Source organism: Dendronephthya gigantea, unplaced genomic scaffold (assembly GCF_004324835.1).
Source record: "Dendronephthya gigantea isolate DGI-Jeju-01 unplaced genomic scaffold, DenGig_1.0 000019F, whole genome shotgun sequence".
Classification (NCBI taxonomy): domain Eukaryota; kingdom Metazoa; phylum Cnidaria; class Anthozoa; order Malacalcyonacea; family Nephtheidae; genus Dendronephthya; species Dendronephthya gigantea.
The window spans coordinates 2,295,061-2,323,009 of NW_021163029.1; the positions used below are offsets into that span (position 1 = coordinate 2,295,061).

Here is a 27,949-nt window from a genome sequence, read left to right on the forward strand (position 1 = left end):
GTATATATATAAACTATGGATAATGAGTTACGTAAGTTTCAGTCCAAAAATATGTCTATCATTAATATTACCATGCTGGTTGTAAAAAGATCTTACTTCTGAGAGGTAAATCGTCGTTAAAATATACGATTCTGAATAGCCAATTCTGTCAAAATCAAAGTTGATAACCTTCAGGTTACAACTGTTATCAGAAAATCATTAAAAATTGTCAAGTACAACGCATATTAATGATTCGATGCTGCCGATTTCATGCAGTTAACCGATATTAGGGTGCTTTCCTTTAAACGGAAAAAACGGCGGACAGACCGGTCCTGTTGTATTTCAGTACGGATAGATTACTGGTATTTTAGAGTGTTTCAAGAACTCTGCATTCAAGTATATCGTTATTTACATCTGCCTAACACGGGAAATATAGTTTTATCGCTACATTCTTAACGAAATACTCTATTTCAATTTAAAATACGACCGGTCTGACCATTTTGACCGCTTAATGGAAACCGGCCGCACTTCTTTTAAATATGGCTACTCATACGTGTAAACAAAAGTACAAAACTGTCGTAGACGGTACAAAAATATTATCCGAGTCCGCTGGCAGAATTCCGCAGCAAGTAATCTGTACCATGAGTACATTCCAGATCAGCCGGTCATGATTAAGCGGGTCCTGAAAATAGGAGATTTATATGAAAACTTTAACTCAGGCTTCGTTCACACATCTACTGGTTTGCTCGTCACGGCATTTTCGTTTTCTATCCCGTTTGCTCAACGGTTTAGTGAGTGCTAAATTCTTGTGGGTTGACAGATTAAGATTAAAATCTTCACCTATTTCGACCACTCAGATAGCAGTCCAGTTATGAACTAAAAGTTGACCACCTCCGATAGCAGTCCAGTTATACACTATAAGTCAACTTGAAAAAAACGAAGTGGCTGTTCGGAGTGTTCGCTCTGTTTAAAACCACACCGAGAGCCTAAGACAAACTCGGAACGATCCATTTCATTTTCCTTCTTTTAGGCTGTTTCAATCAGTCCCGAGATATAGACAAGTAAACGAACAGTATTTGAAAGGAATTTCAATGACACGTTTTGTCGCTGTCTTTCAAAACGCTTCATGGTCGATTGAGTTATATAATTAAACTTGCAAATGCTGCCCTCTTGACAAATTATGTAGTAAAGCGCCACGCCAAAATTAACATACCAATAGACAACCTCTCAGTAGAAACATTAGTTTACGAACGAAGGAAGATTACAGCTGAACAACTTCTCTCCAAGCTCAATTATACTGTCTTGGACCAGGAGTTCATACAACAAAGGATTGTCGTGTTTTAGGAGCAACGCTCACAGGATTTAATTCGCTGAAAGTCCCCGCCAATTTTTGATATACAAAGAGAAGCTGAAAACGCTGAAGCTCGCCATACCGTGAAAGAATCTGGTTGTTTTGTTAGATCGTTTCGAGGAGCTTATTCCCGACGAAATATGGCTGAATTAGAAACAAGGAAGGTAGAAAATTGGACGAATGAAGCTCGGAAAGCTGGGCTTAGCGATAACGGGAAAACAAACGATAAACCTGATGTTGTTTTGAAACTTGAAGGTAGGTTACTGAAGTGGAACGATATTATTTACTTGCCCACAACGAGATGTAAACGCGTGGTGAAATTAAAGTATGTAAGACGCTTATATATATACATATATATATTGTATACCATTTATTAGTTTAGCTTCTTAAAAAAACTATAAGATGGGCCATTGTTTTCGTCATATCGTTGTGATTTAAAGAGCCATGCCTATACAATATCTGTGATAATATGTGGGCAGCCATGAAATGGCGGAAAAGTGTTAAGTAGGTAACCTGTGGTGACGTCATAACATGATATACCTCTAAGTGCTTCGCAAACATATTCCATTTTACTGCGACTCACCCAATCGCTTGTTCCGCCTTGTTTCAGTGAGAATTCGGTTGAAAGACAATGGTTTTATTCATCCTACAATCATATACATCGACAGTGCTCAGACATTGAACGCTTTCTTCGTTAGATAGCTGATTTGGTGGTATTGAAGCCATTTCGGTTTAGCTGAAACGGAAGTGTAATTGTCGATCTGAATCTAATTAAGCAACACTTCCCTCAGTCCCTGAAAGTTAAGGCCGGTCCGCAGACAGTATATATCGCATGAACTCAAGGAATTACAACGCCGCGGATCCAATTTGCCTTCCTAACCGCTCTTGGCAAAGCATAAATGCCTGTTATTTTGCCAGTATTTATTTCATGAATCTCCTTATTTTCTGTAGTCAAAGACCTAGTCCATTACTTTTGTAACATAATATTTCTTTCTTACCAAACAAATTTCCAACTAAGAATTAAGTTATTTAGCTCAGTAAAGTTACACTTTCTGTTCACATATTAGCTTCTTCCTATAGTGTACGCATTTGATTGCATGAAATGGCGGTGGCAGTTAGAGCAATTTATGACGTCGTTAACATAGTAAACAGAGTTTTGGCGGGAAACCCACTTTTGCGTGATGTTTTGTGTCAGACCAAATGACATTTTGACGCGTAACAAAAGCGGGAAAACGGACAAACTCGTCAGTTGTTCTGTTCAGTATCATGCTAACGAACAAATTCGGTTAGTACCGTTAAAATTACGTCCTTTGCTGCCTTGCTATTTACACTAAGCCACTTGAGACTTTCGGTTATATGTTGATTGTTGGATCTATTATCTAACGCCAGCATGTTCGATATCTTTGTTGGCTGACTTTGCTCGTTAGACAGTCACTTAGTCACAACCCAAAAGATGTTTTGTGTTCGGCTTTGTCAATCTTAGATCATCAGCGTTTATGACTCGTTCTTTGAAACTGGAAGGATACTCTCAACCTATAATTTACTGTTTGTTGTTATAAACAATCAATAAAAAAGATTGGTAGTATCGGTGGGTGGTACCTAGCTAAAATAGCTATAGACTGAGCTGGTTCCCCAGTGCGCGTGGTTATTGCGCAATATGGCACAGAACGCTAGTGGCATATAACAGATGAAATCACTGCTCTACCTGGCGTATAATGGCTGGCTTACACTATAAAAAATACTGGACCCAAGGTTCGATTTCTAGTAAGAGGCCAGTTTGTAAGTAATTCTAGAACAGTTAGCACTTCCCACTTGGTCATGGAAGTTCGCACTCAGGCAAATATGAAATTTCCACTGTAATGAGAGACTCATGTTTCATGACCTAAACGGCTGCTAGAGAAGTTATATGGCTGTAAGAGACAACTTTTGACTATACGTGTATTATATTGCACGTGTACGTCCAAACGATAAAAATACCAAACACAGCTTGCCGTCTACCAATATTGTCCCTCATGACTCACTTCGTTGATCATTCTCCCAGTGATTTCTTTGTTCAGTGTATCAAGGTGTTATAATTAATTATTTGAAGAGATTAACAGAGCAGAACGTCTGCTCTGCTTAATGTAAAGGTCCTATAGCTTAAGTTATACATGTATGACATCGGCAGATAAGTCAGTTTGGCATTTACGACAAACTTCTAAAATTCTTCTGTAATTTTCAAAACAAATGCTTGATTTCACTGAGAAGTAAAAAAAATTAGTGCTTTATGTTCAAACATAAAGTAACTACTTAATTAAATAAATCATGGTCGTGAAAGAAACTACGTTCAAAATTTAAATATGACTATATTGTCTTTTGCTATAATGGTTGGTCTTTATTGTTGCATAAAACGCTCCTGAACCAGACCAAGTCGTCTGGCTGTTTATATAATGATACATTTACTCGTATTTTTTTCGAATAAAACTAATGTACCGCCGGCATGCAACACATTTGATACCCGATTCGCTTACACTTAGTGCGAATGCTCAACATTCCTATATTGGTGGTGAAACTCATAACGCAAAGCAAAGCTTATATTTGCTCTTATCTGTCAGCTGTCACAAGTGGTAGATGCTTGCATTGTGAAGAAGTCTAAATTTATCTTGTGTGTATGCAAATTACTCTTTGTATTGTAGATATTAGAATGACATTCTTTGACATCCCCCATTGGTTCAAGCGACAAAGTTGAAGCTAGGCTTGAGAAAGACATTCCCATGAGATGATAATGCTTACGTGTTTTTTGTCTGATTTATAGATGAAGAAAATATCTCATCTTGTCAAGAAAGTTCTCCAAAGAGCAGACGAAAAATCAGTAAACCGAAGCACTACAAACCTACCACGAATGGTGAGGACAATGGGGTACATAATGGGATCTCACAAACACCTCAAGATCTCAATGGATCCGCTGGCAGTCCCGAAAGCGTTGTTCCAGACGAGAGGGGTAAAAGCCTTCCTCAAGATGCCGTACACGTGATGGCCGCGATTCAGGGCGAGAAACATCCAGCACCTAGTCCATCGAAACGCACGACCAACACTCAGAAACCCAAACGAGCACCAGCCGTCAAGTCGTCGAATAAAAAAGCGAAACACGACACCCCGACAGTCCCTCGCAAGCCTGAAGATTTAATTAAAGAGGCTATGATGCAAGGCCAGAAAGCCCCGCAGGCGAGCAAGCGGGATGCACAGTATCGAAAGTCGTACGCTTATAAGATCTGGAAAGAAAGAGGAAGCCAGGAGGTTAAAGGTGTAAGCGAGGAAAACAATCCAATTGCTGGTGTGAAAAATAAACTGCCACCAGGTATGAACACCGTCCCCTCCGTTATCTCAAAAAATGCGTGTATGCGCTAGTGAGATTGTCTATTCAATTGCAAGCAGTAAAAGGAAGGGATTTTTACCGGCAATTTTTAGCACCCGATTCTTAGGTTATTTCTAGCCCGTATAAGATAGCAAAAGATATCGTTAGCCTACATAATTCCTCTTTTTAACTCTAAATTTGTTAAATTACATTTTGAAAAACCACACTATATGTGAGTGTATTTTCAAAACTTTGTCCAAACGATTAAACATTTGCATTATTTCCAGGTCCACTACAAAACCAAGCCAGGGCGGCTTTTTACTGGCCCGGAAACCAATACAAAAGCACTACTCCACCTGGTTTTTTTGCAAATGGAAAATATTACGCCATTAATCCACAAATGGTCCCTGCAGTACACGGAATATCCCAGTTGCCACCTACAGTTCCTCCTGTCAGCGTACCAACGAGTGCACTCGCTATCCAAAACTCTAGATCACTCATCCAAAGTTCTACCCCCAGCGTTGTCTCACCCGGTGGACTTAATCCCCGATATGCCGGAATGACCACAAGTTCCGCCGGTGAAGCTCCTAAAAGCAAAGTAGTACCTCCAAATGTTACTGTTGTATCACAATACCCGAAAGAAATGTCACGAATTCCAAAACCTGCAATCAAATCCCCAGGAGTGAAAACCCCGCCGCCAATATCGAAAGCACTGAGTGGCACTAAATGCGTATCGCCTGTACCAGTCCCTCAAATCGACACGGCGATAAGTTCGCCAAATGAAAATGGTTTTACGGCCAAAACTCCAGAAACAACCGAAACGAAAGAGAATACTTTTTCAACAACTCCAAGTAATCTTGTTTCCCTAATGAAAACATCTCTTCGACAAAAGCATTCAAAAGAAAACGTTCAACCGTTGCCAAATATGTTTAAATCTAAACGCAAACTAGAAACGGACAAAAACGACGGGCCGGCGACCAAAAAGAGCGGAAAGCCGACTATTTTCACGCCTCTCAACGAACAGGAGGCAGAAAAATTGGCGAATGACATATATGATGTGAATTTAGAATATTTTCCTTTTCAAACACTCGCTGAAAAAGCGGCGCAAAGCGAGGAAGCACTGCCAGAAACGCCAGAGAGACCGAAAAAGTCGAATAAAGTGAAAGAAATTGAAAAAGTCAGGTAGGAATTCTCAGTCAATACTGTATCCACACTTTAAATGTCATTCTAAAATCTGAACCGAAAAATTCAAAAGTTTACAGGAATGTCGTCCATGACTCGTATTCAAGAAATATTGTATTTTTTAGATGTCTACTCAAGGATTTCTACGACGTTACATTCTCTTGCACAGAAGACCCCGACATGCAGAAATTTGACTCAGCCTCTCGGAAATTTGGTCGCAAAAATATTCTCAACCATTTGTCTCTCTTGGATCGATACTTTGCCGAACTGCAAAAGAAATTAGACGCATGATTTAATTCCCATGTATATATGTTGAGTGAATCAAGAGACGTTTAATCACAAATCACAAAATGGACACCCGCACTATTCAGGTCTACTTGTTTATGAGTCGCATTTTGGTCGTGTTCAACTGATCAGATTCTGAGCTGAGGAAGTGGGGCTGTAGGTGCCCTGCCATTCCTCTTTCATTTGGTATGACTACGGTTGACTGATCTCCTCTCCCTTAGAAATTGAATTCTAGTTCCGGGTATATGTCTAATGAAACTAAGAAGATAGCTGATAGATTGTCATAGTTGACATGAATATGACCAAAATGTGACGAACGGCTGATGAAAGGGGGTAGATTTGTTACTTCACTAATTAATCTTGTATTTTTCTGCAAAATGGAGGGTTGTAGTAGAATTTCCCTGCTTTCCGGTTGTGTAAAGAGGGAGTAAACTGTTAACTATAGTCAAGAGTGCCGAAGCCACCCAGTTGGGGGCAGCTGCCCCGGTGGTTCCGGCCCTCCTGACTATACTAAGTTGGTGATCGTCTCCACCAGTCAAAATTGTTAATTTTGGAGGTAACTATTACTTAACTACATAAAATGAGGTCGAACGTTTTACCGACAATCAGCCCCGAAAAAAATAAAAGAAAGAGAAATAAGATTGAGGACATGGTGAAAACCCAATTCTTTCACTTCGTCTTCGACTCTTGAACAGATAATATTTGTAAATACTTGTCACTCGATGCAATTGCAATTCGATATCCTAGGGTTTTGAACTGATTAGCTCAAAACTGTTAGTAATAGTAATGGAATTATTTAGATCGCATACAAAAACACATAGAACACACGTAACATTTTGTAGGACATTAAATGGTATATATTGTACTGAAATATTTTGAGTGCATGAAATTATTGTTAAATATACGTTAAATCTCGCATATAAGAGCTTTTTGAATTATTGCATATATTATATTATAATTATTATTTTACCGTTTGAGCAAGTGATTGTAATTAGTCTCGAAAACAGGATTCTTCACGACTCCACCATTATAACGAACTCGTGTTCATTCTAGGTTGACTACCTGGCCAGTTGTATAAAAGACTAGTTAACTTTTAACTGTAGTTAAAGACAGAATTTGCCAATCAGAGTTGTGTATTTCTGAGTTAACAAGGATTCAACTATGCAAAATATACGGTTACATTTAATTATATTTTATACGTCGTTGGATTCACATATTAATCATTTAGAATTGCTAGCCATTCATTTTGCCCTCCTATCTTTGTTAAATGACCAAATTAATATCCATTAATATCCATGTGTGATAACACCACTGCGATCGCTTATATCAACCAAATGGGTGGATGTAGGTCAGAGCAATGTAATTCACTTGTTAAAACAGTTTGGATTTGGGCATTGCCAAAGGGATTTGGTTGTCTGCGGCTCAAATCGCTGGCTCTGCCTATCCAGGTCCTTTAACTTAAGTTTAGAATGGATGTTGTCTACACATGTCTTTCTATTGGCTGGTCAAGTATTTTCTTTACGCTTTTCCACCTTTTTGCCTTGTTTCCACATATCTGCAGAAGATTATACACGACAAGGCAACGGGAATTCTCATTGTACCGCTTGGTCCAGCCAAACCTTTTTCACAGTTGCGCTCAGTCTGTTGATAGAGATACCACGCCGGCTTCTGATGGTGACTCGTCAGAATTTGGTTCACCCAACTTGGTATGCAAAATATCCGGAGAACCTTGCAAGACGCAGCTATTCCATCAGACATTGTTGATAAATCATTCATAACTCACATCAATTACGTAATTTGTTAGAATACCATCAAACTTCAGCTTCCAGGTAAGTCTCGTTTGATTTTTAAACTTATGGCAATCCGTTGCTGCAGCCATACACGTGTCTCATCATGAAGTATTAATGTGCAAAAGTGAAAACTGCTGTCCATGTGCGTGCTGACTCAGAAAGCTTTGTTTAATCTTTGTTCATTTATATGTGAAAGTTCAAAATTGTGCAAAAAACGCGATTTAAAGTCGGAATATATTTCATATTTTACAACTGATCCCTGTTTAGGATAAAGCTTTGAGTTTTTCTGTAAGTATCTCATGTTTTAGCGCACTTATAATATGCAAACATACTTTATCGCTTCAGCTTTTGAGAGTACAAATCAAAATGAAAGTTAGGTTAGGTTATAGAATAGACCGAATAGTTTAACAGAAAATATTAGATAATGCCTGATTGAACCCTATCTGCCATTATAACTTGGGAAGAAAAAATGAAGTAAAAACCTATACTGAAAAATATTAATATGCCATGCTTAAATTATGGTGTGACAGGAGAGAATATTTAAACTTGTGCATTGCAGTATACAGTACAGTGGTCAGTCACAGAAGTGTGGCAGATTAGTTTTGTGCCATAGCCTCATAGGTATTAGATCATGAGGATAATTGCTGTGAATGAACATATCCCTGTGAAAAAGTTTGATTACCTACACATTAGGCAGTTGCGATATATCGATATTTTCGATAAATATCGATATATCAAAAATATCGATATTCGATATTCCATTTTTCATATATCGAAAATATCGAAAGTTGTAACTAAACAACTTAATCTCCGATTATTCGGCCATTATTGTTTTGAAAGAAAGTGTGATCACTGAAGATCATCAAGCAGCGGCATTGAACGCTTGAAAACAATAGTTTTGTGTTGACTCATAGAGATGAAATTCGCGATAATTTGAATAATAATGTTAATGACGCGTATCGACGCGGGTTTAAAAACAAGGTATCAAAATAACACGGCTCATTCAAACTCGTTATTCTGTTGCAAAGGGAAGTAATAATGTCGCAGTATGTCCGACGATATCTGGCGATTCCCGCGAGCAGTGCTCCAACTGAAAGACTTTTTAGTAAAGCGGGACAGATATATTTACGGCGAAGCGAGTAAACCTCAAGCCAAGCCAGGCAAACATGTTAGTGTTTCTCGTAGAAAATTTATAAACATAAATATATTTAACTGTAGTGTGAAACCATTAGGCTTGTAAAAAATATATATCTTTCATAAACGCATAAACCGTTGTTAATAAAATAATAAATAAATCTTCGAGACGTACCATCACTGGCTTCATGCACCTTTTCTTAACTGTTTGTGATGCGTATACATGCATGTAGACTAAATTACGTTTTCTCATTTGCATAATTCGATATAGTCGATATTATCGATATTTTTATTCCGATATCGATATATCGATTTTTTTCTATATCGCAACTGCCTACTACACATACAATACCAACCATTCCAGATACATTATATTTGTGAGAAATTTTCCACCACTGAATGAAATTTAGGCCTGAGGATACATCATCCTGAGAGTGTAGCCTTTATCCATCATGTGTTAGGCAGCAATAGTGGAACATGCAGATCAAAAAATAGAAAAAATAGAAGTTGTTTAATCATGCACAAACCAACAGTGTTTCAAATGCTATATATATTGTTTCCCTTATCAATGATGAAATTACAGGTGTTCTCAATGATGACAGAAGTTTATGCTGAACCAGTGGTAAGATCTTTTTACTATCCCTAGAATGAAAACCAGAATATCCCACACTTCGATCTCTAAATAATTTGTATTTTTCTATCAGTCAGTGGCATATTAGATAAACTACACCATTGTTGTTGTTTTTTTAATTTAACCAGCAGCTATTCAGTTGCATACATTCATGAGCAATCTCTTGTGAGGTGTTATATTGTAGGTGTGCACAGTGGAGACGAATTCAGGACCCAACATTATTTTGGAATACTTAACTGAGTTGATGCTTGTGAGCAATGTCACTTACACAAAATGTCACAAGAAAACTTGTGAAAGTCTCACATTGGGGGGCTTATTTGAGATTTAAATTGCCTTTAAGGCATGCTCACAAGTTGTGCCCTTGAAACTCCAATTGCATGCATGCAGGCTGACTAAATATATTCCTGAACATAACTTGTTTTCCAGCCTGGCTCCAATCAAACCGAAGCTGCACAACTTCTGGCAAGTTTCTGGACAAGGCAAACACAGGAGATCAGAACAATGGTATGTCTATTTCCCTGCCTACTAATTCAAAGGCCTGTTCATATTTGCAAACCTCAGTATCTAATGTAACCTATAGAATGCCATATTAGGGCTCTATCCTACAGCAATCTGACAAGCAAAAGAAAAATAACACAAAGCTTATGCTTGAATGCAAATAATTTCCACTAAAATGTCATTATTTACCACTAGCATGGTTGACTCTTCCGAGAGTGACATACCTGAGTCCTAACATTTAACAACCTAACAGCAGCAGGAGTTAAATAAAGTCTGGTTCTTATAAAATGGTCATGGTCATGCAGAGATCACTCTGATGAATGAAGTGCTTTGCTTTTTTTGTATTAACTTCTTTCATCACTTGCCATTGTCGTGCATTGCCAACTGTCTGCATCTACATAATTAAGAGTTAATGTTACTCATGTTATAATTAGTCTGACTTCAAGACACAGGAACTGCCACTGGCTAGAATTAAGAAAATTATGAAACAAGATGAAGAAGTCAAGGTAATCTTTCATCAATTCACCTTCTATTCCTTAGGTAATTTACACTCACAATCGCTATGAAATCTGGTACAATTTGTCAATTATACATTTTCAATCAAATATGGTGTAACTGAAAACGTACAATGATAGGAGTCTGATGCAACTATTGTTGTATAAATACGTACTATTGCTATGCCCATGAAGGACAGTGGAGAGAATCATATCTTAATTTAACCTAAAAAATCTCGTTGTTGCTCTAAATTCGTACCTTTTGCGAATCTGAAGTTCTCTAATGTTATTCAAGTCGAAGTCAAGAGATAATGTTAAAATACAGGCTTTTTAAAAATTTAAGCGAATCTAACAAATCAAACATATTTCCCCTTGGATCGTGTGCCCAGAGCGTAAAACGATTAACTGGACAAAAACAATTTTGAAAACGCTCGAAAACGGCGCTCGTATGCACACAGCCTAATTTCATAAAAATTCTGGCCATTTTACAACCCTGACTGATGTTGTTTTCTAGATGATCAGTGCTGAAGCGCCAGTCCTTTTTGCAAAAGCTGCGGAGATATTCATCAATGAACTATCGCTGCGTGCCTGGGTCCACACCGAAGACAATAAACGAAGAACTCTTCAGGTAATGCATTCCGTGCTTACCCTGTCTCGTGCTGGAGTATTCTACTCTTGTACATGAAATTGAGTGTCAGATTTGTTGAAGTAATAGGTAACAACGTATGTATATTAATAATATATACTGTTGAGATTACTTCGATGGTTATTGTCAGGTTATGTGTCTCTAAACCATTTAAATTTTTCCAATATCTTTTCATACTGACATTTACTACGGAGTCTCTGAAGACGATGAATAATTATATAATAACTGACTATCCGGTGGATAGCGCTATCCAGCCTTCGTACTGTACAACCGACCCCTGAACTCTAGAGGACCAGGCAAACTTATATAGTTAATAGTGGCTACTATTTGAACTTTTATCCCCCTTTTTGCTACAATAGTGAGCTTCATTTATCCAAAATATCTTTTCCAGAGAAATGATATAGCAATGGCGATCACAAAATATGACATGTTTGATTTCTTAATCGACATCGTACCGCGCGATGACTTGAAACCTAACAAAAGACAAGTGAGTTCACTGCTGGACTGAATATTAACTGAATTGGGGGAAATGATAATAGACCCATGCAGGACCTGCTCTTGAAACTTAGCTAAGTGTGTGAATATTCATGTTCCCCTGTAATGAACGCAATGTGCACTGAGTTGCTGTTTCCATCATCTACCATCATTCTGTTAGTCTAGATCATGCAACGTGTACTTTATGTTCAACTAACAAATCTTTTCATGTTTCAGGAAGCTATGCGCCATAGCGGTCATACAATAATGGCGCCTCAAGATCAAGTGCAGTACTATTTTCAACTTGCTCACCAGTACCAGCAGGTAAATGAGTTTCAATTGTACTAACCATGGCGATGTGATTCGGTAGTGCAATTGTTAGAGCCAGGAGTGCACTCTGATCAAGCACAAGGGTGTGATATTAGTAAATAACACAAATAGTAAGCTTTTAGTTCGCGTAGTGTGAACGGGGCTTTAGATTCCCTGCATAGTGATAAACACCGCCGCTTGTGTTACTTTACTGAAGAGACCGATTTCACTGTGTTTCACATAGGTCTATCACTTAATTCTTTACAAACTAGAGATTAGAATTTTTATCCCTACCGTAAAACTGTGTGGATTATTACGATGGTTTTCTTCACGTCCGCGTCGTAGTTGTGATGAATCTTAAAGTCGCTAAACAAAAAATCTGATTGGAACGCTGTCATTAATGAATTGTGGTAGATTGGTTTTAACGTAAACATAGCAACTATAGGAAATAACTAGAACATCGTTTTTGACTCCATCATTATATTAGTGTCATTGCTAACGGTCTCGCACTCTTTAGTGCCATTAACTCGACCAACCTGCTTTGCGCGCTTTGTATTAAAAACTTGTTTATCTGGTTAGTCTACTAGCCAGCAATTAATCGGCTATTCGTGCATCCGGGAGTCGTCTCATTGAGACCTTTGATTCTTCTCGGTTTAATATAGAAAATATGCACAATCATTTATTGCATTACGCTTCTCTATGATAAAGCATTTCATCCAATATCGCTGCTGAGTTAATCACTCACTTCATCGTCACCTTTTTAGTCACTTCCTAACGACGTGTCCCTAAAATTTACCGCTGTATATGCAATACTCCGAACTTCTTTTAACTCTGTACTCTTTGAGCAATTGCATGTAATTTAACTTTGATTTTATTAATTCAGCAACAACCACACGCAGTTCAAACCGCCCCAACTCAAGCGCAACCAATTCAGGTTGGCACGCAACAACAAGCGGCCATTATTGGAGGAATAACGCAACCACAGCAAGGTGCTGTCGTGGTTACAATGGCGTCGGTACGTTTTTGCCGTATTTCCACTCGAATAAGAGTTTATTTTACCTTTTCATTGATTATGAAAGGACTATCTCATTGATCAAACATAACACAATTTCCCACAAAGTCCCCCTTAAAATGAGGGTGAGTGAGCTTTTTTTACTATCCAATCCTGAGCAACCAGACTTAGGCCCAACTCGATAGTCCAGCTTACGCTAAAATTTAATCATCTTTATAGAGCAGCGGTAAATTAATTTCATAGAGGTCGCGCTTCAAATTTCCTTCTGCCCTTGTATATGAAATGCCCTGGGTTTTTTGAAACCCAATACAGAATGTAAATTGTAGAAGTTAATTCTGTATCATGATTACAATTGCGGTGAATAGTGGCTATCTGCAGTCAAAAAAGACTTGTGCGCTAAATTTTGATTGGGCCTCCCAAGATTCAGAATAGAGTTACACGTAAATTTTACGTTCTTTAATAAACACCCTAGCCTTTACCTATGTCTATACTTTCCCTAGTTTAATTTTTAAATCGTTCTGTTTCAGGCTCAGCCCCAACTAATACAAACACAACCACACGAGCAAAGTGAAATTACGTATCAAGTGAGTGTTCATTTTTTTAACATCTAATATTACCATTTGCGTTTAAGTATGAAGCGTGAATTATTTTTACGGATTAGTTTACGTTTTAAATGTAGTGTATTGTAATTCAATTGTTCACGTTTAAACAGAAAAGTTCGCACATTGCAACTATGAATAATAAACAAAAAGCATGCTGTAAAAACGTTTACTCAGGCTAAACAAAACGTTTGAAACATGCACATTTCATGCCTCATATCGATCGATTCCTTTGTTTCAAAGTCTTTGGTTCTAAAGCATCGACAGGCTTCGTTTCGAGACGGTTCTGCATATTTTTTATCCATCATTGTTCAAGGTTAAAATGCGTAAACTTCTTAATTTGAACTTAATCAAGTAATCCAAAATTCCTAATGTTTAAAACGTAAACAAACTCGTGAAATCGTTCACGTTTCATACTTAAACGCAAATGCTAGTAATTTGGGGTTAATCGTTACTAAACCAGCTGCAAAGATGCAGATCCGATTTCCTCCAGGTTTGCTGGTCTATTGTCAGACATCTCGGTCTTCTGTCGAATTATATAACTGAATTGCCCCTACTGGACACACGTACGTCTGGGCAACAGTGCTGCGAGTTCCCTGTTGCCTGACAGCCCTATGTATTTTATCTTTACTCCTAATGAAATGTGTTGCTCTTCATCAGCTTCCTTTTGCGAATTCGATGCAGTACCTGAACCGCATGCAGCAAATGCAGCTGCAACAACAGCAACAGACGCAGCAACAAGGGCAACAACCCGCGCAACAAACGCAGCAACAAGCGACAACAGTTCAAGTGCAAGGTATCGTAACGTCTCAACCGCAAGTTGCTCAGGTGCAACAGCAACCAAATACTCAAACACAACAAGCACAAGTTGGTCAACAGCAAGTGCAAGTAGCGGGTCAGGATGTTCAGCAAGCAGCAGCCAACGCACAGAATGTCGGACAAAATCTTGCACAAAATACAGTTCCTTCCCAACAACACACAGAGTATACACAGTTTGGCGGTCAGGTAAGAATCTGAACTGGCACGTCGTATCCACTTCGGCTCTGTAGCGTTTTGTGTGACTTCAACAGAAATAAAACTGACTTCAACAGATATGGTTTACCCATTCATCAGGGTGTAGCTTCATTATAGTGGAAATGTCATAAAGTACAATGACACTTCCTATTGCACAAGAAACAGAAATTAAAAAACATGCATCAGAGACCTTTGGCTTAACCAATATGACAAACTGCGAACAGCAAACGGCTAATTTCAAATAACATTTAAAATTAGATTTTTGGCACTTTCTCAGAAGTTACTTTATGTGTGAAATTAATGCACCGATTTTCTCGGCCTCAGAAACCTAGCATTTGTTTTGAAAATTCAAAATGAATTTTTCTGTTTGCCGTTAGAGGGTTGTCGTTAACGTCAAGCTAAAGGTCTCTATTTTCATTGAAAGACGGCAAATCAAAAACCCTGCATTTTTGGATGTACAGTACAAGTCTTTCTATATTGTTGAAATTACTATCATGTGACATTATATTCATTTTTGTATTTTGCATCCTTTAGCTTTTCCAGATCCAAACGGCCGCAGGACAAGGTGGAACACAACCAGTCTTTATTGCAGCTCCTGCCCCTGACCAAACACAACAGCAGGCTCAACAAACCCAGTCCGCTCAACCGACACAGCCAAACCAGGCAACGGACACTGAACTATCGCAGAGCACTGATCAACAACAATCGCAGTGAAACCGTCAGTGATGTATATAGTTATGTAGGTAAATATATATTAATATTCTTTCAGTATTATGACTGGAAGGATCCACTGTATCCAGACTAGTTGCAGGACAGATTTGAAGTTATTTATGAATTTTTATTGCTTTACAACATATGTTCGACGTGGTCCCATTGCGTATTAAACAAACATCGTGATTCATCTAAATTTCCACAAGAATTTTACCACAGCTGGAAACAGCATGACAAAATTTGACAAAATTAATAAAATTCGTATGTTTTGTTTGAAAAAACTATATAACTCGAAGTTTGCAAATTTTGTGAAACTTGACAAATTTTATTAACTTTACTAACTTTATAACTAAATGAAATTTTACTAATTTAATTTTTTGATGTTGTTTCCAGCTTTGGTAAAATTATTATCGCGAGATTGATCTTGATCATAATATTGCCTATTACGAGATGGGCGCAAGCGATTATCGGAAAGTGTTCACCGAGACGAAGTCGAGGTGAATATTATACACGTAATGTATGCTCCCGAGGGAAATAGTGAGTTTTGCTTCCCAAGGGTCTGAAACATTGAGACTCGAGGGAAAACAAAACTCGCTATTTCCCAAGGTAACTAGTGTACATTAATTAAGTGTTTTGTTATGTAGGAAGTTCCTAGATGGTGTTGAATTTTAAATTTATTTTGTTGCGATGTTCCTACTAGGAACAAAAACATACATGTTACACAACAATTTTATTTCCAAAAAGCCCACTTTACGTTGTTATGACAAGAAGCGGGCAACAATTTATCACTTGTTTCCCTGGCGGGAAACATTCCATTTATTTAAAGTCATGTGACTACGAATGAACCAATCACATTTTAAATACACAGCACCTGTATAACAATCCTCGATAATCACCGAGCCTAAGTGAATTGACACAAGAACTGCATTTGTTTGCTTATCTCTTTGTAAGAAACGTCCACAAAACGGCTACCCGCCATTTTGAAATTTGTTATATTCACCTGAAGGTGAATATAACAGCATAATACGTCAGATTTGACCAATCAGAATGTAGGATTTGCTATATTCGCTAGTGCAAAAATACTAAATATAGTTAGCGACAAAATTTAAGAGTTTTATATAACTAATTCCAAAAATAGCGATCGCTTTGAACAAAATCAATGTAGTTTCTTGTTGCACGCGAAGCGACTATTTTCTATCGGCCTTGAGCTTTTTATGAAGCCATCTGCAATTAAACGCGCTAAATAGAAGTGAAATATTTGATCATTACCCGTTGCGATATTATTTAATTTCGACCAGAATGCTTTGCAAGCATCATTATAAAGTTGGCTATATTCCTGGCATATGGTTTTATGGTCTTAGTGCATGGTGTAATAAATGTCGTGGTCATATAATAGGCGAGGTTTTCTTTATTGGGGCAAACTCAGTTCTTCGGGTCGGCCGTCTCGTAGCGCGTGCCCAGTAAGTGGACTGATTGCATTAAAATGTTTACAAATCCAGCTAAAACCGAACTGTAAATCACAATCAAACGGAATTTGGCGAAATATGGCCAACGACTTTTACCTGTTGAACTTGACTTCCCGGCGTATAATTTGCCTCTGGTAGGTAAATTAAACCTTGCGCAACATGGATGGAATAGACTGAATAGACCGGACTGAATGTGGGAATAGAACTCTCAAAGAACGTTCACTTTCATAGAGACTTTACAGTTTATAATATTTTCCTGGAAGAGCAAGTCTATTTAATTTGAAAAAGGGATGCTAAGTTTGTATCTTTAGATCAAATGATAACATAACACACCATGAGCACGAACACAACGTTCCCCAGACGCCCAAACTTGTTATGATCATGCATAATTTTATTTAATAATTGTCCCCAAGTAATAAAATTACAGTTTATTAAGTCCCTATATAAATGACTAATTACTGGAGGAAATTTTGCTACTACTTATAAAAAATATATCACGTTGAAATCTACCAAATGACTGCTTTCCACGTGACATACATATAGTTGTTTTAACAAGTCACGTGCGTGAGTTCTCTAAAAAATATGAATCGACTGGCAGTCACCATACAAATGTAACGAAAAATACGTTGAAAAAATATATTGTTTACAAGAAATATTAATTATACGGCAGCCAAAAGCGATGTAGCAATTGAAATTTTTCTTAACTGTAATTATTTTTGCGTATAATAATGTGCGAGAATTATGGTTCAATATGTTCGGCGTATGGCTGTCGAAATTTTTATTGCAATTGGACATAATTGGCGGGGAAAATGCCAGTTCTTCCACGACACGAGCCACGCCACCATCCGTCGTCGATTTGTTCGATATCCGTAATGATTTCGTCTGGGTCGAATGTCAACTCGTCATCATCGGCTATTGAAAAAAAAAGTTAAAAAAATTAAACGAATCGCAATACGCTCGTACGAAATTATGGGAAATACGTTTCCAAGATGATCGTTTTAGCCCATGTACACTAGGAGCACGAACGCTTTCCAAAAGTCGGTCCCTCAACACAGAAACCGCCCCAATATTTTTGTTAATGTGCGCCCCTGAATAGAAGTTGAAGCTAATTTAAAAATAACAAGACGCCTGTTCTGGCGTTAACTCCGGCGCACGTGCCAGTCTTCAATATAGAGCTTCTGAACATAAACAATACAGTTCATATTCGCATTTAGATGCCTTGCGAACCTAAATGTTTGATCGCGAAATTCAAAAGGACATTGTACTTTAAAAAGTATAGAAGTTCAATTGTTCAAAAATGTAAATAAACCGCATGATATATTCGCTTTGTCTTACACTTTGCCTTTTGGAATTCGCGCTTATATAGTTATATTAAATGTTCAATCCTGACATCCTGTGCAAACTACGACGTTCAACGCGCCCATACACGACCACATCATCTTGTCAAACGGCGAAATAGCAGCGATATTATTAAAATAGGACCAAAATCTACATGTATTAAATATATTCTTACCCCAATTCAATCTAAACTTAGTCGAAAAGCGTGAAAAGAACGGTTTATTTGTTGCTCTTGGAGGAATTGCCGTATCATGCGAGCGAAATCGAAGCTGTGCACCACAACTCTTAGCAGATAAGACTGGGACGTATATAAATACGGTTACATACACATTTTAAATACTACAATGTTTCGCGCCATTCAGACTTGCGACGACGAAAAATAAAAAAAAATAAAAACAACAACAACAATACAAAACCAGGGCGAATTTTCAACTCCGTCGCTGACGCCGGAGTAATGAGCATATTTCTTCTTGGATCGTGTGGACAAGGCGTTAGACTAGATAAAAACCATTTTGAAACGCTTGAAAACGACGCTCTTGTGCACATAGCCTCACTAAATATACTTATCATCGTAGATCGAACGATAAGTCTCAAAATATTTTTTGGAACTTTGCTACGAACATTTCAAAATCACCAGCAATCAAATGCTATGGAATAATTTATCAGAAGAATACGAGAATCAAACTACGCGCAATGTTTAAAGAATTTTCATGGCAAGATCACTATAAAGCCAATCCAAACGATGGTACATGGGATTACAACAGTAGTTCGCCGATACACCACCAAAGGTGAATCCGTAAACTAATATTTATTCTCGTGACCTGATTATTTGTCCATCCAGAATACTCTTTTGTTACTTTTACTTTGCCGCTGGATGAAAATTTATACTTATTTATGCCCAACAATGAAGTTTCATTTTTACTAACCTGCTTGATAGTCGTATAGAGCAACTGCGGTTTGGCCAGTGCCCTGTAATATGACAAGTAGTTGAAGAAATGATTTTTAACTTTTCTGTAAGAACTGAAAAACGTCTCAAAAACAAAAAATTCACTTTTTGAAATACAGAACTCTGAGCGCGAAGGAATTATGGTTGTAATCAATATTGTGTCCTATTCAAGTCAGAAATTGGCTTCAAAACAAGTACACTATCTGTCGTTGAGTCATGCCTAATGTCTTCGGTATTCTTAAAGCTAAGGCTTAATTTCTAGTAGAATAATTTCTTTACTTAATATTCTAAATGAGCAATAACCCATCATCCCTAAATATATTGTTTTGGCGGGACAACCTTAATTCAACGAACATGCAGTTACATATTGCACGGTATTTTAGGACTTGATTGGTTGCTAGAGACGTCATCATGTGTAACTCACGCATGCTCATACGTACTTCTTGAGACGCTTCATCAGCAACATTGCCATAAACATGATCATCTTCTGGTTCATCATATCCTGCTTCCGGCTGGTCATAATCAGCTTCTGCCTCAGCACGCTCTTGTTCCGCACGTTCTGCCTCTGCACGCTCTAGTTCCGCACGTTCTGCCTCGGCACGCTCTTGTTCCGCACGTTCTGCTTCCGCACGTTCTGCTTCCGCACGTTCTGCTTCAGCACGTTCTGCTTCGGCACTTTCTGCTTCAGCACGTTCAGCTTCAGCACGTTCAGCTTCAGCACGTTCCTGTTCCTCGCGATACCGCGCTTCAGCTTCAGCAGCCCTCTCTGCCTCCGCGCGTTCTTGTTCAGCCTCTGCTTCTTGAGCGGCCCTCTCGCGTTCGGCCTCCTAAACAAACATTAAAAATCAACAGGCTACTAATGAACCACTGTGCACTTGCAAAGTAAAAATTCTGATTCTGTTTTTTTGTTCCTTATTTCAGAAACACCTGGATGAAGTTACTATGAAGTATTGAAAAACTGTTTTAAGGTGGCTCGTTACAGTTTTAAGAATATTGAAAACTTGTGGTTTTGATTTAAATTTTTAGCACGAGATTTCTTGCTAAGGAAAAGAAATTTCCCAGATATATTAACCAACATTCTAACAGTCAGAAATTGCCCATAAGCATGACGTCATCGCCGTTGTTATGGTAACAATGGCAATTCAATATGGCCGACATTTTACCTATTCACCCATTTTACTCGAAAACAAGTTCGGTTACCCCAATTTTTTATTTTATAAAAAGTTTTCTTACAAAAAAATGGGAAATTTGAGCAAGTTTAAAAAAATTCTATAGAGCCAGAAAATTTCTATAACGAAAAATCACGTTTTTTAATTTTTAATAATTTTGGCTCTATAGAATTTTTTTTAACTGGTTCATATTTTCCATTTTTTTGTAAGAAAACTTTTTATAAAATAAAAAATTGGGGTAACCGAACTTGTTTTCGAGTAAAATGCGTGAATAGGTAAAATGTCGGCCATATTGAAAAGCTATTGTTACCATAACAACGGTAATGACGTCATGCTTATGGGCAATTTCTGACTTTTAGAATGTTGGTTAATATATCTGGGAAATTTCTTTTCCTTACCAAGAAATCTCGTGCTAAAATTTTAAATCAAAACCACAAGTTTTCAATATTTTAAAAAATTGTAGGGAGCCACCTTAATACTTTAAAATGCGGGTTGAGTTGGAAAATGATTGGTCATCTATACCACACATGAGCAACGACACGAACTTGTCAAGAAAAACTTGTCCGTCTGTACACGAGCTTGGAAGTGATTGGAACGCGATATTTAGTACGTCCGAGTAGGAAAACGTTTGATTTATGATTCCTAACTTCAACAAAGTTCGAGGGGTGATGTAGCTCGGTTCACAAAACTTGTGAATGAGAATTAATTGAACATATCGTAGGATAAAACTGGTTAAATGAATCCCAAGCTTTCAGACTAATACTTAGGTGCATGGCTTGCACCATTATGTGGCATAAACTATTAAAACAGTCGCTTAAAAGCAAACATATTCTCACAACAGTAGCATAGCTAATATCGGAAGTAACACTGAAATAAATAACACCGATAGATCTATCTCGTTCATCAGAACCGTTCATCACAATAAAATAAAACTAGCATTACTTGTGCTTGTCTTCTCTCTGCCGCCTCGCGTTCTCTCTTCTCTCGAGCCAAACGACGCGCCTTTTCTTCCTCAGCCCGCTTCCTATCCTCCTAGAAATTACATAAAAAATAAATGAAAAAAACATTAATAATCTCACATTTCTTTGAGACCTAAGGCCTGTTTACACTTTCTATTTTACTGCCATTTTGAATTTTTGAGGGGTATTGCCCGAATAAGATCCACGTCTTTCTGCCCCAAAAAATCATGCTGCAATGTCCCATACCTCTTCTCCGGCTTTCGCCATGCTTTCAAAACGTGCTTTGAGATTACCAGCTGCCCCTGTGGTAAGAAAAGCGCCGTGTTCTCAGCCGTGCAGAAGACAACTGCATGGTTTGGAAAATATGAGTGAATTGAGTCTATTTCAGTCTATTTTAAACATAATTATTAAAAATTGTTTTTCATCATCCTGAAATGTTACCAATGTTACCTGTACTGGCCCCTGGTTTCGCTGTTTTGTATGATGACGTCACTTCCGTCATGTCATCAAACGTCCCGGCGGACTGTAAAATTAACAAAACAGAAGATGTAATGAAATTGAATTATATACCATTTATAAATTTATTTATTCATACAATACCTTATCTACTCTGTCAGTCTGAACGCCAAATTTTCCACCAAACCCAGCGGAATGATCTGCAAAAACACCTTATGCATGAAAATCAGGCAAATGGGTTGTACGAAAATGTTAACTTCTAACCATACCGTTCGCCACATATTTGGCTGATTCAACAATCGTGTACTTTTGAGTTAACAGTTTTACATAACTACAAAAGCATGTAGTTAGGAATTTTTTACAAGCGGCTTCTATAATCAACAACATATAACATCCTGGAACGGGTATGTATATATCGAGGATTAGTTTGTATCAAACTGTTTGTATAAACCAGCCCTAAGGCTTGTTTACACTTGCAATTTTTACTGCGATTTTATGTGCGATGTGAACGAGCGAATTAGTTACTGACGTTCAAATAAGAGTTCTTATACATGAGAGCATTCGTAACTAATTACTCGTTCACATCTATCTAAAGAAGAAAATCGCACATGAAATCCCAGTATTCTGACATCTGCAATCGGTAAATTATTTTCTGAGATACAAAAATGGCATTGTTGGGAGATGAAATTTTAACACTTTGGATGAATTCCCGTTTACACGCCGAACCAAGCAGTAAATAATGCAAAATTTGATGTCAACAAGCAAGCATATAGCAGCTAAAGACATAACGTAGAAGTTATCTTTTTGTCTAGCTTTACTGAGATGTGACCTTTTTGTGAAGCATGTTGCTCTGTCTTTCCTTCGTATTCGTAGCCCTCTGCTGACTAAAAAAATACGAAAAATAATGTTTTGTTTCTTTGCAAGGATTATAGAATCTTCCGAATAAAAAGTAAATCGTGTCAGTCTCGTACTTTGTCCACTCTGTCTGTTTGTACTCCATACTTCCCGCCGAATCCAGTGGAATAATCTGCAACAAATTGAGCGCGAAATCACGAATCACGAACTGTAAACAAACTGGAACGATAACTCAGGAGGGGAAATTGAAACCAGTGCTTTTTACTTTTTCTGAGTCATGAGCTGAAATACTTAACGCCAAATGTTGAGCCGTATATGAAATCAAAGCTATTAATTAAAGCTGTATGCAAGCCATATACAATATCGCTATTACCTTTTTGTGACGCATGCATCTCCGTCTTTCCTTCGTATTCCCAACCTTCAGCACTCTGCAGGATGAGAGAATAAACATATATATGATGCGTGTAGCTTTAATTAAAAAATACTATAGCATAGGAAAATACTTTAAACCCTTTTTACATTACATTCAATGTATTGGCAAGGCACGGCTAAAATGGGTACCCGTGCCAATTTCATCAGCGCTCAGTCTTTGTATTGGTGGCCTGAACACAAATAATGGGCACTGGTACCAATTGGGTGTAATGTAAACGGGGCTTAAGCCATAAGACTTTAAGATGGGTTGACCTCAATATTTTAACTGTATGGCATTGTTTTCACATTTCCAAGTCTCTTCACATCAGGGTTGGTAGATAGCTTCATATTTGAGGCACTATATACAAACACTGGACTCACCTTATCAACGCGATCTTTCTGAATGCCGTATTTGCCACCAAATCCTTTACTATAATCTAAACATTAGGAATAGAGAAATCTTAAAACATAAAGGCATGACTCAGTCCGTGATAAAAAACGCGGACTTGTTAATAGCGGACTAATAATAATATTTTCCTCAGATCTCTCCACTATTTTCCCTTTTGAAAGAAAATTCCTCAAAGGCAAGACTCCCAAAGCTACAAGTTCGCGTTTTATATCAGGGGGCTGAGTACGTTATTTACAAGTCCGAGATTTACAAGTCCGCTCTTTTCAGGTCCAATCCAGTCGAGTCCAGTCCGTATTTTGCAAAATGTCATATAGAAAGTCGGAATTAAAATTAGACTAGAATTATAATACGTCTCAAAATGTACCGTAAATATAATGCATTTAGGTTAATCTTATTCAAATGACATTATTTAGAATTGTAAAAAGTTCGGGATCTATATTTAACAACTTATTATTTCTACGAGAGATAGTCCATTATAACTCCAAATCATTACAACATTGAAAATTGAAATCAAGGGCGAATAATCCATTGTCTCGGTTTAAATAAGACGATTTTTCGCCGTGTTGTACGTTATGCAGAAGTATATTTGATTGTCATCTAACCCGACAAATGACCGGCCGTATTGTTTGACTGCATGGAGCTCGCCATCAGACAAGTTCTTTTGCTTCAAGTACCTTTTTGTGATTCATGTTTTTCCAATTCTGCCTGGTATTCCCATCCTTCAGCAGACTACAGTATGAGGGGAAAAGGATGGAGAAGTTAGTAAACATAACACATTTAGAGCAAAACAAATCGTAAAAAGATAGTAAACATTCGGTTGAGAAGGCCAGTATAAGCTATCAATGATTCTTAATTGTTTAATGAAGATTATTTAATTGTTTAATTGCCACATAAAGTTTATCATCTGAAATCCTGATTATACAATAGAAGAATACACAGAAATGGTACTATAGTATTTTAAACGCGTGAAAGTGTACAAAAATTAATTGAGCTATTACATACACGGACTCTATGGTCCCCATGCAGTAAACTTACTTTATCCACTCTATCTTTTTGCACACCGTATTTGCCACCAAAACCACGCGAATAATCTGGAGAAATATGACACAGAATTATATATGTATCATATTTATCTATAACTTTCTCTAGCCAAAGAATTTGCAGTGACGAGTCTGCATGCATGGGGTTATCAACAGCTTAGCCTATGACGGACCAGGCTGTGTTGGGCGGACGTTCTTTAGTAAAGATGCAATTGATATTTGTCTTATAGAAGCATCTATGGGCAGCCCAAATATGTGTGATATAATTTGAACGCGAGAAATTTTCCGCGTTCAAATTATCACACATATTTGGGCCGTCTATCATAGAAGGTACTGAGAGTGAAAAGAGCACCTGACCAACCTTTTTGGGATACGTGTTTTTCTGTTTTGCCTTCGTAATCAAAACCTACGGCAGACTGAAGAAAATAGTACGACACAGATGACAAATCAATACATTACAAAATGCTAGGCGAAAGAAAAATATTCACTGACAGCATCAGCAAGTAATCACACTGGGAAATTCAATTCAGCGGCAAGTTCATCGTGGTTTGAACTTCGGATGCCGTTCATTGTGGACGAGGTTGAATGCATCTTCAGAGCGGGGACTTTGGAACGATGGGAAGGAAAGAGGGGGGAGCAAGAGGGGGGAGCAAATGGGCACGTTAGCAAATATATTATCTTATTGAAAATAATCCTTTGCTCTCAGTCCCCCTGATAAAAGGCAAGACGGGCAGCTGTCTATACTACCGCCGAGAGATTTGACTTCTTTGTTTCGAAACACGAGTTAACCACGTTTTTCATTTGTAACTCGCAGTTTTAAGCCTTCCCCTGCATTGCTTGTTATAAACGGAAATATATCCAAGCCTTTTACAATTAGTAAAAAGGTTAATACTTTTCATATAAAAAGCATGCAGCTAGAAGAGTTGATTTTTGAGGATATTAAAAATGATATATTAGGTTAAAAATACATAGAGCATAAACTCAGTGAAAATGAGGACAAAAAAACCCTACAATAAAAACATTTCACCAAACCTTATCAACACGATCTTTCTGCACGCCAAACTTTCCACCAAATCCCTTTGCAGCATCAACTTGTGAGCTATGCTTTGATAGATCTTCAACATGTTCATGGCCTACAGCAGACTATGAATACAAAAACACATTAAGCTGTAGTTAAGCTGTAGTGCGAAGAATATCTCTTTGTCCTTAAAAAAGGGAAAAATTGTGAAAGTTTTCTGTCAACATGACCATTCCATTTTCTGGAGAGTGAGATGAATATGAAACGAAGTTATAACACATGTACATACCTTGTCCATTCGGTCCTTCTCAACACCAAATTGTCCACCATAGCCATATGATGATTTTGGTCTTATTTTTTGTTAAGTTTTAAACCTTAATATTTTCAACTAAATTCTTCTGTTGTATTATAGTTGTTTAATATCAACTATTACTATGTGTAATAATTATGTGCTTCAGTACAAACACCTCCTAACTGCCGCTACCTGCACATACTGCAGTTGGTACTGATATATAATCCCTTTCAGTGAATCAGTGTTTAGGGTAAATGGAATCTTTTCCATCACAAAACTGCCTAATATGATACCCAAGTAATAGGGCACATCTGGTTTAGGGAAACAAATTTGTAATAGAATCTCATTACAGCTACATGTACCTTATATATGTGCATCATGATGTTATTAGTTTAGGATACCCTTTGGAGGCCTCATCTACAAAAAATTATATTCACCATAAATTACCATAGTAGTTCCATTGATTGATCATTGCAAGCAACAAGAACTCTTAACAAACAGTGGTACTTTTATTAAGTGTGATGATAATTATACCCTTTTTTATTTTTTGATGATCATGTGCAACATCCTTTCGAAGGTCTTTAATGCTAAATAGAAAGCAAAATTTACCAACAAAAAATCTAAAACCTCAACACCTAATGGACACTGTAAAATTTCCCTTAAATATGTATATATATGAATCATGCACTTAATTGTTAGAGTGTATACTTCAATAAAAATCATGCTAATAAGTTGTTATTGGGTCTGTGATTGGGTGCCACTCACAAACAAATGTGAGCCAATCGCTTTGCAATTTGCCATAGCATCAAATACATATAGGTGTGTCCAATGAATGTTACAATTAACAATACATACTTTATTGATTCCACATGACCAGAACCCTCAACAGTTTTTGCTCCCCAACGTTGTTCCTTTTCTGATACATCATTCTATAAAAAATATAAAACATCAAGGCTGTTAAAGTGGGTGACTGAATGCATTCGGGGTTTTTATAATCTGAATTGTAATAAGAAAAAGTGTAATCGACAGAAGATTTATTAACACTGGACCTGTGTGACTCAATAGCTATCCACTAAAAACATAGCCTTTGTATTCAAGCAGTGTACAAGATCAAATGTGGTTTACATATAGGACACAGACACTTCCAGAGTCTCCCTCTTCTACCATTACTACTCTCAACAAGAATTAACAAGAATTTGTTGGGCAATTTAATTATTTCAATTTGGTACTGCAGTCTTGAAGTCAACCAGTATAATCAACTGCAAATTTATGCATGTACATATATATGTATTATGCATATGATGGAAAGGATGCTCTGAAAGACAAGCATGTACGACGAGAAAATAGACAATCAAACTAAATATTTTTATTTCAGGGTGAAATATTGCTTGCATGGTCTCAAGATTTTTTGCGTGGAATTTTTGAGTATGGAATAAGACTAGGATATGTATATAGTCCAATACTCAATTTTATCAAAGCAAATCTCGAAATACCACAAAACATGACTATGTATTCAGTAAATAAATTTCTAGATATCACTCTTTTGCAAGAATACGAAGCCAAAATATCTCAATTTTAATTGTTCTTGAACCGGAAATAGACGGACCCTAATACGGAATACAGCATAAACAATAAGGTTTAGGTACTTCCACATTTAATATATTGTGAAACTGAGAACAAACTAAATCATCTCATAAACCTTTAATTTATTACTTAAGCAAACTTTTCTTAACATGCCATTTAAGATCGTATTAAAGTCAAGTTATGCCTGAGTATTATTCTAACATACCGAAAGGTAAAAGTATGCCCAAAATATCAAAATATGTATGCAAACATAGAATCATTGACAGAGTATAAAGGAAATACATTTATGCTTAAACGCTTTCGAAAGATTAGTCAGAATGAACTCACCACAAAATCAGGATCTGTCTCCCAGTCATCATCGTCGGCGTTGTCCAGCTGAACGTTATGTCCTGCTGATGCTTTCCACATTTTTTGGGCAGAATAGATTTGAAGTTACAAAGGTTTTGAACTGACCAAATTGTGTAAACACACCGTGCCGTCGGTCCTGGCTTCCTGTTTGCTGTTCACTCCCTCAAGCCAGGCCAGCCAGCGTTAGCGGGTTTATGAGAACAATATAACCCTCC

At 37.4% G+C, this 27,949-nt stretch overlaps 3 protein-coding genes across 5 annotated transcripts; 2 read left to right on the forward strand and 1 right to left on the reverse strand.

The window, feature by feature from the left end:
• Positions 1 to 1,139: 1,139 nt before the first annotated feature.
• On the forward strand, positions 1,140 to 7,251 carry LOC114521152 (protein piccolo-like). Its single transcript, XM_028541566.1, has 4 exons — positions 1,140 to 1,585; positions 4,125 to 4,667; positions 4,952 to 5,846; positions 5,972 to 7,251. Exons 1-4 carry the CDS (start codon positions 1,471 to 1,473, stop codon positions 6,135 to 6,137), a joined length of 1,719 nt encoding a protein of 572 aa, XP_028397367.1. The 5' UTR covers positions 1,140 to 1,470; the 3' UTR covers positions 6,138 to 7,251.
• Positions 7,252 to 8,100: 849 nt separating this feature from the next.
• On the forward strand, positions 8,101 to 20,192 carry LOC114521075 (nuclear transcription factor Y subunit gamma-like). Of its 2 annotated transcripts, XM_028541479.1 has the most exons (12): positions 8,101 to 8,209; positions 9,639 to 9,677; positions 10,113 to 10,190; positions 10,619 to 10,690; positions 11,193 to 11,306; positions 11,716 to 11,811; positions 12,036 to 12,122; positions 12,991 to 13,122; positions 13,647 to 13,703; positions 14,379 to 14,723; positions 15,267 to 15,475; positions 20,115 to 20,192. In XM_028541479.1, the coding sequence occupies exons 2-11, from the start codon at positions 9,648 to 9,650 to the stop codon at positions 15,444 to 15,446; spliced, it is 1,191 nt and encodes a 396-aa protein (XP_028397280.1). In that variant the 5' UTR covers positions 8,101 to 8,209; positions 9,639 to 9,647; the 3' UTR covers positions 15,447 to 15,475; positions 20,115 to 20,192. The 2 variants fall into 2 exon arrangements, with proteins under 2 accessions (XP_028397280.1, XP_028397279.1); XM_028541478.1 differs by lacking the exon at positions 20,115 to 20,192 and having other exon boundaries at positions 15,267 to 15,737.
• LOC114521074 (src substrate cortactin-like) lies at positions 17,280 to 27,905 on the reverse strand. Of its 2 annotated transcripts, none has more exons than XM_028541477.1 (20): positions 27,714 to 27,905; positions 26,658 to 26,731; positions 26,337 to 26,389; positions 26,204 to 26,219; positions 25,800 to 25,860; positions 25,525 to 25,635; positions 24,854 to 24,908; positions 24,488 to 24,543; positions 24,127 to 24,181; positions 23,425 to 23,480; positions 23,006 to 23,060; positions 22,749 to 22,804; positions 22,607 to 22,661; positions 21,922 to 21,977; positions 21,772 to 21,844; positions 21,568 to 21,623; positions 21,305 to 21,394; positions 19,634 to 20,020; positions 19,174 to 19,216; positions 17,280 to 17,821 (listed from the first exon to the last, which is right to left on the reverse strand). In XM_028541477.1, the coding sequence occupies exons 1-20, from the start codon at positions 27,792 to 27,794 to the stop codon at positions 17,688 to 17,690; spliced, it is 1,623 nt and encodes a 540-aa protein (XP_028397278.1). In that variant the 5' UTR covers positions 27,795 to 27,905; the 3' UTR covers positions 17,280 to 17,687. The 2 variants fall into 2 exon arrangements, with proteins under 2 accessions (XP_028397278.1, XP_028397277.1); XM_028541476.1 differs by having other exon boundaries at positions 21,763 to 21,844.
• Positions 27,906 to 27,949: the final 44 nt, after the last annotated feature.